The sequence below is a fragment of the Vanessa atalanta genome, chromosome 6, assembly GCF_905147765.1.
Source record: "Vanessa atalanta chromosome 6, ilVanAtal1.2, whole genome shotgun sequence".
Taxonomy (NCBI): domain Eukaryota; kingdom Metazoa; phylum Arthropoda; class Insecta; order Lepidoptera; family Nymphalidae; genus Vanessa; species Vanessa atalanta.
Genome location: NC_061876.1, coordinates 7,180,117 through 7,194,920, shown reverse-complemented (window position 1 = coordinate 7,194,920; position 14,804 = coordinate 7,180,117). Strand labels below are relative to the sequence as shown.

Below are 14,804 nucleotides of genomic sequence, written 5' to 3'. Positions count from 1 at the left end.
TCAACGAAATTCTGCCACATGTGTATTCCGCCAACCCGCATTGGAGCAGCGTGGTGGAATATGCTCCAAACCTTCTCCTCAAAGGGAGAGGAGGCCTTTATCCCAGCAGTGGGACATTTACGGGCTGCTAATGTATGTAATGTATGTTGACAAAATACACTATCTTTATTTAATTTGCTAATACATAGTTTTATAATTACATATATGTTTTTATCGTACGTTTAATTATACGTGCATTACGTTAGATAAATTTAACATTAGATTGCGAACATAGATTGCTTGCGAATTATAAAATTATTTTTTATTTTATAATATAACTTTCCTAATAAAATAATCTATATTTTTGCTAACACGCGTCACCTGTTTCTTAGTATACAAAAGCAACGGGAATATTTTGAGTATAAACTACTTAATCGTTTTTTAATCAAAATGCAAACACTCCATAGATCAAATTCCTTTATCTTCAACGATCGCATGGTAAGTTCCCTTACATGGTGTTCTACTTTCGTGTGCTAGCGGCGGCGGATGCAGGGCTATGTCGAAAGCTATTTCGCTGCAACTTGCTATCCGTCGTTGGTACAACGTGAAACGCCGTCTCACTCCAATGAACCGTCAGAGAAAAGATAAATTACTGAAATACAAATTTTACCCAATAGTTACGTACGACTAATTCTAGGTAAGGTGCTCGTTTTTAAAGTTTATGTTAGTAAAATAATTGTATATTTATGACTACAATTATATAATATAATTGTATATCTTTGACTTTCTTACAACAAGATAGTATTTTTGCCCCACATTTCAGAGCCTATTTCATGCTCATGATAAAGCTTGACCACATATTTTGTTAGATTAGTTTCTGATTATTGTCTCATGCTCGTAACGTGTGATTAACATGAATTATATATTTTATTATGTAGGTGGCGGACAGGAAAATTGAAAGTGGTTATCAACACCCATATACATTGGCGCTATAAGAATATTAACCATATTTTACATCAACAATGCGCCACCAACATTGGAAACTAAGAAGTTATATCCCTTGTGACTGTAGTTATACTAGCTTACTCACTCTACAAAACGAAATACAACAATACTAAAAATTATTACGTTTAGTCTATAATAAATAAATATGGAAAAAATTATCATTTGCACCTTTATTTCTTACGTAGTCGACATCCAGAGAGAACTAGTTTAAATTCTGACAAAAATAACATTAACATTGATGTGATAATAATTCTTTTTTAATTAAACACGGGAAAATATATTTTCTAACGACAAAGCAATACAAACTTCGTACTGAAAACGATTACACTTTTACCGAACTAAGTACATTATATATTAAGTAATCATGAGCTGTTATGTAATAAAATGCAATACGTTTAGTAAACATGACAATATTTGACAAAATCAGAAAACGTTATGTCAAAACTCTGATTACGTCATCATAATATGAATTTAATTTCCTTATAGCTTTCTAATCGAAGTTGCTTTTTATACGTCCACCACCACACTTCCATTATAGAAGCGGCTATACTGGTATAATTTATTATTTATTAGTTAACATGCGCTATCAGCGACTGACGTTAACTCGTACCTGGTACGACACAACACAGGTTACTCCGGCGCATACAATGGACGGCATAAAAGAAACAACTTCATACTTCTGTACATTTTATTTTAAAAATAAAACTATGTGAAATATATCATTATAATTTTTGTTTTTAATAATATTCGATAATATTCATTAAAAATCTAATTATAATTTCGCTTAATAATATCTAGATGAGAAAGATATGCTAATGGTTATTTTATCTTATTCAGATATTTTAGTGATTACATGATTAAAAAATTTACACGTTTTTAATAATTGACAACTACACTGTCCCACAAAGAAATATTTTTACGTAATACACATTTATAATTAATACTTTTCAAAATAATCTTCCTTTACATTTCTTATGTTAGAATCTTTATTAATGAAAGATATTTCATGGATATGAATCATATTAATCCTTACAATACATTTTTTACACTGTAGAAGCTGTATAATGTAAAAAATTAAAAAAAGTGCTGTAAAGATTAACTCTGTTCGAGTTCTTGCCTCTAAAGGAAACCTATGAAATAATAGAATTTTATTATACGAGGTAAATGGTTCTGAGAATAATAATTAGTAGATAACAAGTTTTATGTTCGTTGGATTGAGTCGCTTTATACCGTTGCTTTATAAAATGTAGATTGGAATGAAACTTAAAATGTTTATTCGAAATTTGAAATCCTTTCATCCATTTATCGTATTCCTTTATGATATTTGTAGGATATATAAGCGTCCACTCCATGAAGTATTCCAACGACGACACCAATGTACTAAAAAAAAAGACGAATTATTTCACAAATATATAATATTTCCCATATTAATGAATGTTATGGTACCAAATATAATAATAATGAATGAAAAGGTATGTTATGTTATGTATAAAAAACGTGCAAATATTTGACCCAACAAGGTAATATTTAATTACATCATACTTATATCTGTCATTATAGAATGAACATAATACATCAAATTATTTTTGATATCGTGCATATCTGATGACAGTTGTATTATCTAAGTCTAGATCTATTGATATTAACAAATGATAACAAAATGTATATATTTATAAAATGCACATGCAGCTTCATTTATTCCACTTCATTAATAATATTTTTACAAACAGTGTTACACAATCAGACATTGTTTTGATGTCCACCGAATAATTGATATATTGTACATGTAATTCAACTGTGCAACGGGCAGCCTGATCGCTACAGCAATAAGCACTTATAGGCAACCATTTTGCCAATAAGAAAAATATGTGAGAAAAGGCATAATAAAGAAAATGCCACAATATATAAAATCATAGCGAACAGTATATATGTGTGTAACTGCCCATCGCGACTTTGTCCGTGGAAATTGAAAAATTAGGAGGAATAAAATAGTATCACAATTCCACATTGTAGGAGTTTAGAAAAAACTCTAAACTCCCTCCTCAAAAGTATCATCATAATTATAATAATGACATATATGAGTTTTCAACACAAGTTTTCCAATCCTATAAAAATATAAATGACCATCTTTATTTACTTTGCTGTGCTAAACAGATTGACAATTAAAGGCACCATTGATTCATCCTATCAAATTGAGATTGGCTAATCTTGGCTAATACAGCTGGGATAATCCGCTAAAAATAAAAAATCTCGCAAAACCCTGACATAATTCTACATTATAAAACAAAGGTCCATAACGTCCATTAGTTTAGGCCGTACGTATTGGTCAGTCTGCCAGGACATTGTAGATATATATAGAAAAACACTTACGTATACTGCTGTCATTGCGGGATATGCTGCATACATGTTGACCAGCGCGTAGCGAGGATACAAGTATATATTTACAGCCACGCCCATGTACGACGACGCTGATAAATACATAAAACAAGCCACAGCGTTGAATACAAATTCCTGCGGAAAAAATAGAAAATGAGAGCTATGGTATCTATTTATAAATTTAGATAAAAGAAAAAAAATAACAGCTAATAAATGTGCCAGTATTTTGCACAAGCTATTAAATAGAAAATTTTGGTGATTGTTCCAATACAAGTCTGTATTGAAACATTTACCATGTCCAATGCTGATTGGTGGAACAATCAAAAAAGACTCAAATTAAGTGCATACACGGTAATGGTTCTATCGACTAGACAAGTGGTGGGTAAGCCATGGCCCGCAGGCCACATTTGACATGTGGCAAGCTTCCTTGCTTGCGTTTTTGGTGGAAACTTCAAAGAATATAATAAAAAAATCTGCCATGTCACAGACAAAAAAGGGTTTAAAATGAAAAAAATAGTGTTCATAAAATATATTTACGAAACATTTACTTAGTTTTTTAAACATTTATCTGCACTTAAATCGATACGTTTTGATTTGAACTTCAATCGTAATTGATTAAATGCCTTATTAGGTACATATTACCAAAATTGTAAACAAGTGGCCCGAACCTATTTCAATTCTATCTGGTCAGTGCCTACCAAAAGGGAATTCACTGCTGCAATAGATACTCGTAATACGACAGTGATGACAATCAAATATTAATTGATAGAGCCGAATGAAAATTAATATAACAGATTGAAATTAAAACTGACTTCAGTAATTAAATAAAAAATAGAGAAACAGTTTATACGTTCAAGTCTATCCAAATCTTTCAATTATAACATTTGCTTGAAAAACTATATCACTTTATTGATGCGCAACAAATTCTATTTCGCAAAATCCCAAAGACAAAATAAAATAAACATTTTTTTTTATGTATTTAAGATTCCCTAACTGGATACATATTCGGATTTCATCCAAAAGAAATATTTTAAACAGGGTGAAAAGCTTGTATTGTCATATGCGTATTACATTTAGAAACACAATTATTGTATTTTGTGAAGTAAGGACTCTTCAAAGCCGCATTATGATTTCATAAGATAACGTTAAATGACGCTAATAAGGTTATCATTAAGCACATATTATCTCTTAAGATAATATAGAATCTTAGTGCCTTTATCCACATTTAATAAAATCTCCACAATTTACTTTTGCACACTTCGAAGCCGAAGTGACGTGCTAATATCGTTATAAAATAAAAACGCAATTAACTCAGCATTAATTATTATTGTTTATAAACATACATGGGAGAGTGTGCCTCACGCAACTTTCATGAAATTAAATTAAATTAATAATAAATAAAAACCTAAACTGCTGACTGAACTCATCAATACACGACTACTAAGTAGAAGTATTTGATAAAAATGACTAATGATAGATATACATATATATAAGTATATCGACTTTGAGAGATTTGAATTAGGTCAGTCGTAACAATAGTCTGAAATATCGAGAACACACACACGAACACGAGCTGTTTATGTTAAATAAAAAAATAAAATCCTCTTGGCTGTTTTTTATGAGCCGAGATGGCCCAGTGGTTAAAACGCGTGCATCTTAACCGATGATTTCGGGCTCAAACCCAGGCAGGCACCACTGAATTTTCATGTGCTTAATTTGTGTTTATAATTCATCTCGTGCTCGGCGGTGAAGGAAAACATCGTGAGGAAACCTGCATGTGTCTAATTTCAACGAAATTCTGCCACATGTGTATTCCGCCAACCCGCATTGGAGCAGCGTGGTGGAATATGCTTTCGTTAGTATTTTCTATCTATATATCTATATATCTCCTCAAAGGAGAGGAGGCCTTTATCCCAGCAGTGGGACATTTACGGGCTGCTAATGCTAATGTTTTTTATGTTCAAGATGTAGACTTTTCAATAATAAAAAATGATAATTTTGACTTCGAACCTGTGTTTCTAAATGACAGCCGACAATAAATGTTAATGTACTATGATCTCAACCGTGATAATAATAAGATTTATCAGCTATAAAATACTAACGAAAACAGATTGTCGAATCAGCTGTTGAGAATTAGATGACAGGACGTAGCAGGCGATGAGCAGAGCAGTGGTCATCAGGCACGCCGATGCAGTCGTCAAGAAGCCATGGAACGCCGAGCCCATACTACTGGCTTCTGATAATCCATACTTTACCAACAGACTTTGACATAAACTTCCTAGCATCTGTCAAACAATTTATACCATTATTAAATTTATTTAATATTTGTATCTAAAAAAATTTCAATTCTGTTAATATGGCTATTTGAAACTTAACAAAACAATCAATATTTTTATGTTTGTGCGTCTGTCGGTGTGTCCAGAATAATATTCAAAATCACCTTAAAAATTATTCGAGGGAGATTCTAAGACCTTTTGTGATAAACATCGCTTAAGTCGATCAAAAGTTATATCAACTTAAAATTTATAATATAACTAATATTAAAAGCACTTATAACCATATTTCGCGATATAAAACAGTTTTAGATTTTTATTATAATATGTATGTTTCCATATATAAAATAATGTGTAGTAATTAGTGCCTGTGAGCTAAGTTGATAAAATTGTAGCAGATCAACCATAATTATGAGATTTTTAATCACCGCGAATTTTGATCACCTAGTAAGATTTTTGCTTTAGCAGAAAATTATCTGCTTCCTGAAGTTATCAGAAATGGCAATCGAAGATTAACCAATAAATAGTTTAGACGATTTAACTTTTATTAAATTAGAAACTATATGAAGAATTATTCAAGAATAATCAAGATTAAAGAAAACGGATTTTATTTTAAGTTAACAGGAACCAACTATTAATATTTTAAGACCTGAATTCTTTCAAGTATTGCACTAGATACATCTTCGAATTCGAACAGATTAACCTCAATAGATATGAAAAATATATTGTAAACTAGGTCTTAAGCTTGTAGTTTATAGATACATCTATAATTAATTAATTCCAGTGCAAAGTCAAGTCAAGAAATTTTTTAAAAAGTAAAAAGAATTATATTTATGGAATAAGTAATATAACGACAAATTAATAAGTAGTAAACGAATACTCACCGCTTCAGCCAGTTTTAAAGCACCATGCTGTGACGTTAGGTATCCCAAGTTGAGGCATTCGCAGCAACGGCAACAACAGCATTTAATACCTCTGCTATTATTGCCACTTGGAGCCACCCGCACAATAGTAGGACCTCGAGTCATTATATTTATAAACAATATTTAAAATGTCTTTGTCTTTTGTTTTCGTTTTATAATGTCGACGAATGTATCCAGACAAAGCTCAACCAGCACACGCTAATGGACCAACAGGAAATTTAGGAGAGTTAAAATATTTCACCATTTACACATCAGCATTAGTCACACACAATATTTTTAGACGTTTTGCGAACGTTTACAATTAAAAAGTTCGATGAACTACTCCTTAACCCATATTTTTTCAATAAATTTGATAAAGTTTATAGGGCTCTTTTATAAGAATTGTTTACTTTTAAATATATTGATATGTTAATTTTTTGATTGTATCTTTAAAATATAATAATTTCCCACAGGAATAACACGTCTGAACAGTATATGAATGTTATTTAAATAAGGCGCGCGTCCGCCGGCACGCAGTAAAAATAGTACGCGCACGAGCGCTACGTGGAGGGTTATTTCTATTTTGGGGTTAATGTTTACCGCCTTGTAACCTTTATTTTTTAACTTAAAAAAAAAAACAAAATATGATTCATTCATTTATTCATTCATATGAAAGATTTATCATTAATTTTTTTTTATTATATCGAAATCACAAAATATGAATATTTTTTTTCAGAAATAACATCATCAATTATTAAAAGCTTTTTCTTTTATTAGTTTATATATTTTTTTAAACTGATCGTATTATAATTATAGTTTTAACGGCCTACAAATGCTCATAGGGGCATTGTAAGTAACCAAACTCTTGTGTAATGTAAAAAGGCATGCGATCGATGATGAAAAGACCAATCTGTACAAGACAAATGCAACGACTATATTAAATTAATAAAATACGTTTCACTGCAATCATAATCCAATGACGATAATAACTCGGGATATCAAAATAAAATAATAATCCTGTAAATTGTTTTATTTCAAAAGTTATATAGACATAAAAAATATTATAAGTATCAAAAGGAAGCACAAATTGTTATTCCATGCCCAGCTTTGGCTGGAAGGAAAAAAATGTGTGGAGATTTATATTTACTACATTTCACTTATCGTATATAACATATAAATAATAATAATAATATTTTAATAAGTAATAAGACTTAAGGGTAATAACCTTTATCATATATATGTCACAGTAAATTAGCTGTAATAGCCTTTCAATTAAAATCCTAGTCTTTTATTAACAGCAAGCGCCGTTCAATCCGAGTCCAAAATGACACAATGCCACAGTTTAATGAAAGGTCTGGCCAATGACATAAAATATTTGACGAAACAAAATGTACAATCTGCTTGAATAATCAATGCCTATAATATTTACAAAAATTAAGCTTTCAATTTGCAATTTTCATTTACTGGTTGAACGGCTTGTTTCGTTAAAAAGGTAGCTTGATTATTGAATAGGTAATTATGCTTTTGTTGCTTCCGACGTGTTGTAGACACATACGAAAATAACTTCTTAAAACTTAACCTACTTTATATAACATTAAGGCAGTTTATCATACTTTTATAGAAAGAGCGCATCATTAAAATTATGCGGAATATTTTTTGAATATTATCCAATTGAGTAAAAGTAATACAGGTATAATTTAAAAATACTTTTGTTCTTAATCTTAATATAAATATTTCATTATTAGAATTCGAAATAACGTAAAAAAGTTATTTAATTATTGCATTATGTAATAATTAAACATCTTTTTTTTCGTTATTAATGGCCTAATCATGACTTCTAACTAGCGAATGCTATAACTGTTACTAATGACTCAATGCTAATAAGAAGCGAATACACCTGTTGGTATCTTCATTTTTCAAAACCATAACGTAACTACATACCTAGAAAATGTTTTATCCGAAAAAAACGCTTCAAAAAGGAACAATATAAAAATAAATGCGTGTACGGGTTTTAGAACGTTAACATTAGTTACATAAATCTTTTATAAAAGACGTTATAATTACTAAACGTTAAAATAATATTATTCGGTAGGTATACATTTATTAAAATATATTCGATTTATTTATTATAATTAAATATAATGTACCTATATAGGTACCATGGGCTGTTTATTATAGGAAATCTAAGCTTGTTTACATTGTAGAATAATTAAATTGTGAAACAAAACAATATCTAAAGCTCTGTTAAATGTAAAACCGACATTTTGTGTTTCAACACACGCAATAATGTTGAAATTTAAAATTACAACATTTAATTATTTTAATAAATTGAATTGAAATAAAATAATAAGTAAACATAAATTAACTAGAAACTATCGTTAAATATCAATATAAAAATATTTTTATGTTCTTTTTATTTAATATTTGTAATACAAACATTCAAATAGATTTATAAATATTAAATAAGTAGAAAATATTACATCAAAACAACTTCCTTATAAAAACATTGTACATAAAGGTAGAGATTTTATACTTAAAAAATCTTATAAGGCCTTTGCAAGACGGTACTTATACTGTATGTTAAAATGTATTCTTGAAATATTCTACCGTTATACAATAACAATACTTACTTGATTCACAAAGGGCAAGCATGACATACGACAGTTGCATTTTAAGCTTATTTGTGAACAGTAAAAAATTGTCGCAAATTACAATATTCTTACAAAATTGTTAAATTCAGGAACTGCCTGCAAACAATTAAACTTGTATTTTGTCACGTATTAAAATTAAAAACCGCGATAAGAACGATTTGCCAAGACTGTACTCAGCAAGTACAGAGCAGCCATTACCAGCCCCATTACCTAAATGAAAAAAAAATCTGATTAGTTACACTTATCCTTTATTTATTACTTTTAAAAAAAATGGAAATACAAATTGAAAATTTTAAAAATAAGATTAAATACTTGTATAAAATGACATGTATGTTATTAAAACATTTGTGTATTAAACCAATAGGAGAAGGCGTTGACCCTTTCGAGCAAAGATACAAGAGCACATGCCAAATTCGTTAAATCAAAATTATTTGCGCCGCGTTTAACGCCACACAAAAATCAGTCAGAGTTGCACAATAAGGCTTCTCACGAGAATATCAACGTCTAGTAGATTTTCTTGAATGTGAATTATTAAAACAAAATGTTATCTTTATTATTCACATATTTTGATTATCCTACTTTAGCAACTTAGCAAACACGGACTCTTATATACTGTCATTGGATACTATAAAACAAAGTCCCCTCGCGTTTTTCTGTTTCTCTGACCGCGATAAATATGAATGGATTTTCATACGGTATTCACCAATAAACGAAGTGATTATCACATGATCAAGGCTTAAATTAAATTCAAATTATAAATATAATAAGTCAATGACATTCTATTTGAAATAGATATATTTATATGTCTAAACTCTGAGAAAATCGCGATTCATCGCTAGAAATAATAATAAGAGTACATACCGCCGCCGCTAAATAAGGTTCGAAGTCTCGCCTATAGCTGCTTTTCTGATGATTTACTTCAATCATAAGCGTGAGACCCGCCGAAAGGTACAGGATAAATGCAACGCCGTGATATATCACTTCCTGGAATTGACAACAAATAAAAATAATGATTATTTTCTGCAAATATACATATATGTCAAAATTTATACATTTTTACTTTAACTTTTATTATAATGTATACCACATTTGACATCCTTTTTGTTAATATTGTTATCAACAATCTAAAAAAACTGTTATGTAAAAATTGCCATTCCAAATACCAAATATTAATGTGATAAAAATTAAGCACTTATTTTTCTTGCATTAAATTCTGGATTTAGCTTTTGTCAAAAAACTTATATTCTTAGTGAATCAAAAAAAAACTAAAATTAACCCATGCCTTGAATTTGCGATAATAAGTGATATTATAACTATGTACAATATATAATTGTATTCAAATTAATTAATTCTTTCATTAATTATAATTTAAAGTTATTTTACTTTTCATCGTATAATTTTACGAATGAAAATACACATGAATCCCCTAGCGATAAATGCCGTATAGTAGTTGTAGAGTTACACAATTCTTTGTTTTTTTCTTTTGTATTATATAACACTGATGATAAAATGTAGCAAATGTAACTAAAAGTAGTAATGTGCAAACATGGAAGTAAGCTTACTGGGTTTAAAAATATAAATATCGAACTTACATATAAAGTTTTAGACATGATTGAAGCTGTTGATAATGACATCAGACAGGACAATAGTATACAAAATGTGCCGATTAGGAATGTCACCGAAACAAGTAGGTAGAACAATTCGGGCTTTTGTCCATTATAGCGTACATATCCCGGTTCCAAGTAATAACCAACTACGCCGACACACGCTGCTCCCAATAGCTGGAAAAAGATAAAGAGAAAAAATTAATTTAAACTATTACCATTAACCTATTACCATTTTTTTTATGTAGATATTTAAAAAGTATCGTCCACTCCTAAAAAGGGAATGGGAATTTAGGAAAAAATGATTTCTTTATTAACTATAAAACTACATAAAACATACATCAGCAGAGAAATAAAAAAATATTATTCAAAATAATTAATTATTCAATTTTATATCTGCAAATATTAACTTTTATTATACGTGTTATTTGTGTGAGCAAAACAAAATCTTAACGTAAAAAAAAAAAGATTATTAATCATATTTTCAACAAAAAAGGTTGTAAATGAAAGTGATCAATCGTATCAACAGTTTTAGCTTCGCCGAATATAAACAGTGCCTGCTGAATGTTGCGATATGATTTTCTAAAATAGCCGGAGAGCGTGCAGTCGCGCTAAATAAGAAAATTTCACAACAGAAGCTTAAATATTTATTAATATGAGTTACAAATATTTTATTAAGTTAACTTTATCCAGACTGTTCGTGACTTGTTATTGTAACTATAACCTGTCTTATCTGTCTATATAATATATATTATTTCATATTTATTTGTCACAGTGTAAAATTATATTACTTATAGTTCATTCCACTTGTTAATTCATAAAACCGGCCATATTCCAATACTTAATTTTATGATTACAAGGATTAATGGAATAAATTATATGATATAAATAAATATATTATTAGAAAAGGGAAATTACTTACGTCACTTTAAAGACGTGCTCTACAAATGGTTACATTTGACACCAGTGACTATATAATTATAGTTATATATAAAAAATAAACTCAATAACCGATTTAAAAAATATAAGAAATGAATGCCTTTGACATCAATATCGCTTGCTGTTTGTCACTTAAGCTCAGCCTCAATTCTCACTCGCGTGTAAAAACAATGACGTGATGTGGGCGCTAACACCATTCGGACACAATACAAGGTAAATCGCAAGGATATACATTTTCGTATCCTAATTCTAAACTCATTAAAACAATGAATTTGATTAAATTAATAGTTACGCTTTAGTCTGAAACTGAAATTAATATTTATTTGAAATATCGAGAATGAAATAATATTAAAAATTAAAGCTCTTTAACATTAAAACTAATTAAAATATTTCACCGTAAAATATGGCAGATCAAAGCAAAAGTATAAGCATTTGATAATAGCTATTGATTAAATGAATTTCATTGCAACTTACCAACTGTGCGAGTTTCAGCAATCCCGGTAGTGTACCAAGGTAGTTGGTATTATAAAAAATTGTATTCCCTCCCGTCGTCATAGTAGTCGTCCTCATGATAGTGACGTTGTGAGACATGTTGGAATGAAACTGTAATATCATAAGAAATTTGTTATTAGGCATTATTATTACCATGAAAAAATATAAAATACATAAAACTTCGAATATAATTATTACCAAATTAATTTTATATTTATTAAATCTCAGAATACCTATATTAATTATATAAGTATATATAGTTTGAAGTTCTTTTATTAATTTGGTAATATTTATATTCGAAGTTTGGTTATTCTATTTTAATTCTCCTCTCATTTTATTTTCTCTGATATCTGTTTTGCAATAAGGTGTCTCATCTCCGAAAACGGATGTCTAGGTCGACATGTTGGCGCCCGCAAGGTTTATATGCCGAGGCCGCTTGCTCCCGCCAATAAATAAACGCTTTTTAAACATTTCATTCGAAGTTAATAGACTACTACACGATTACTTATGACGTCATACTATTCAATAAAACTGAAAATAAATATGAAATTACAACAACAGGATTAAGTACATACCTAATATAAGATTATTTTATATATTGTATGGCAGTATAAGTATCGCGATGTTTTTAGACGATGACGCATGTTTGCATTACAAATTTAAGTTATAGACGATTATTTTGAATAATTTGTAAAAAACGAAAAATCTCATTACTCATTCGTTCCAGAAACTCATTTATTTCAAAAACTATTAGAGATAAAACCTTATAAAGAGATAAAATACAAGGATAAGGTGGCTCAATACAAAACATATTTAATATAAACATAAGTCTGGTTAATAAAAATATAAACAGCGTAATTGAATTATATTTTGCTGATGTTAGTAATGAGTAATCCTTCATACTTACATTTTTTCTCTGCTAAAAACTGAAGATAAATATTAAAAGAAAAGCGCGGATTCCGAGCACCAAGGTAGAGCGCTTGCGGGCGACTGCATTGAGCCATTGACAGAGGGACTGAGTCACTTTTTGTATCGCGCATGCGCAACGTCAGACTGACATTATGTATACAACAACAATATGTACAATGTACATACCATCGTCACAAAAATAACTTTATTTAAATATAAAGTTAATCAAAGAAGTGTTTCAATATACATAAGAGAGTTCTACAACATCCAAATACTTGTTTCCATATAATATATATATGTAGCTTCTAAATTCTGAATATATTACGAAAATAAGTATTTAAATACTCACTGTTGAATACTTATAATGTATCACATAGCTTTCAATATTAGCTTTAATTAATACCTATTAATCGAAATAGTTTTATCGAAACTTGATGTCGACAACCACAACTATATCAAATGTAAAGTGTCACTGATTAATGGGATTCAAAAAGACATCCAAAAGGACAGAAAACAAATCTTTCTGCCGAACACATATAAAATCAAATTGAAAATATACTTCATTCAAGTAAACTTGTACAAGCATTTTGGAACTGTCATTTAACAAACTATATTAAGTGAAGCTAATACCGATTCGGAATCCAGATTCTACCGAGAAGACTCAGCAATAATCTCAGTAGTTACTCTTTTTCAACATTTAAAAATACATCCATCCAACCTGGAAGTCAACAAGTATTAGCTCCACGATTATACTGAAATAAAGTTAAACTTACTTTCAAATTATTTTCTGAATGTTGTCGTAAACCCTTTATTTTATGATTTGTAAGACTTGGACTAGACTTCTGAGGATATATATCTGTTCTAACACATATGCATGTTTACGCGATTTAAATCTGTATATATTAATTATAATAGCTAAAATTTAACAAGAATGCTTAACGCAAGAAACGTATGTTTTTTTAATTTCAATTCTTTGTATCAAGGTAGAGAATTAATTTATTATTTGAATTTTAAAATACCTTCAAGTAACTGTAAGGTATACTATTCAGCCTCTTAATAGGAAATGTGCCAAAATGGTGAGGATTCATGATTATTATGCCAGAGCACTGAATTAATTGATAAAATTCTCCTGATGGTCCTGATATTTTGACTGCTGCTCAATGAACCCTTAAAATGTAAAAAACGACGTACAAGCAAAAATATAAAACAAAATGCACAAGCAAAAATATTCGTAAAAGTAGGATTTTCAACATTTTTGTAACTTGTTTTGCATTGACAGAAGGTCTATCATATAGCCCAGGAGTGAATGTTAGAGGATTCATATGCTACGGAACATTTAAGATCATAGATAAATTCAATGTCTATAGCATTTTATATCATGTCTTTACCTTTGTAATTGCAAATGTTTAATACTGGCTGGTATAAAAAACGATCGAACGATCTTACATTCTAACACCGAATTCCAAATTCAAATTAATTTTCTAATATAGCTGTGACACTTATTTAAAAAAAAAAAACACTTTTTAATTTGTTTTCTGAGCGACCGACTTTTCTTTGATTTATTATTTTTCTGTGATGGCGTGTTGTTTTTGAATACGAGTTCCTTTGTGGAATCAACACACCAAGGCACGCAATATAAACGGCATGTATGGACCAAATAACTCTAGAAGAAGT

General features: G+C 29.6%; 2 protein-coding genes across 2 annotated transcripts; both read right to left on the bottom strand.

The window, feature by feature from the left end:
• Positions 1–1,832: 1,832 nt before the first annotated feature.
• LOC125064825 (protein singles bar) lies at positions 1,833–7,011 on the bottom strand. The gene is made up of 4 exons (XM_047672069.1): positions 6,518–7,011; positions 5,463–5,645; positions 3,355–3,495; positions 1,833–2,364 (listed from the first exon to the last, which is right to left on the bottom strand). The coding sequence occupies exons 1-4, from the start codon at positions 6,659–6,661 to the stop codon at positions 2,287–2,289; spliced, it is 546 nt and encodes a 181-aa protein (XP_047528025.1). The 5' UTR covers positions 6,662–7,011; the 3' UTR covers positions 1,833–2,286.
• Positions 7,012–9,011: 2,000 nt separating this feature from the next.
• Positions 9,012–13,244, bottom strand: LOC125064604. The gene is made up of 5 exons (XM_047671737.1): positions 13,129–13,244; positions 12,204–12,332; positions 10,779–10,967; positions 10,048–10,170; positions 9,012–9,396 (listed from the first exon to the last, which is right to left on the bottom strand). Exons 2-5 carry the CDS (start codon positions 12,318–12,320, stop codon positions 9,322–9,324), a joined length of 504 nt encoding a protein of 167 aa, XP_047527693.1. The 5' UTR covers positions 12,321–12,332; positions 13,129–13,244; the 3' UTR covers positions 9,012–9,321.
• Positions 13,245–14,804: the final 1,560 nt, after the last annotated feature.

Excerpts from the sequence above, each read along its gene's own strand:
- LOC125064604 (XM_047671737.1), bottom strand. The coding sequence starts at position 12,320 with ATGTCTCACAACGTCACTATCATGAGGACGACTACTATGACGACGGGA. Across the intron at positions 10,968-12,203 it reads TGCTGAAACTCGCACAGTTG|CTATTGGGAGCAGCGTGTGT; the intron begins GTAAGTTGCAAT and ends ATCTTTTTCCAG. Across the intron at positions 10,171-10,778 it reads TCATGTCTAAAACTTTATAT|GAAGTGATATATCACGGCGT; the intron begins GTAAGTTCGATA and ends TGTCAATTCCAG.
- LOC125064825 (XM_047672069.1), bottom strand. The coding sequence starts at position 6,661 with ATGACTCGAGGTCCTACTATTGTGCGGGTGGCTCCAAGTGGCAATAAT. Across the intron at positions 3,496-5,462 it reads TGATTCGACAATCTGTTTTC|GAATTTGTATTCAACGCTGT; the intron begins GTTAGTATTTTA and ends TTTTTTCCGCAG. Across the intron at positions 2,365-3,354 it reads CCGCAATGACAGCAGTATAC|TACATTGGTGTCGTCGTTGG; the intron begins GTAAGTGTTTTT and ends CTTTTTTTTTAG.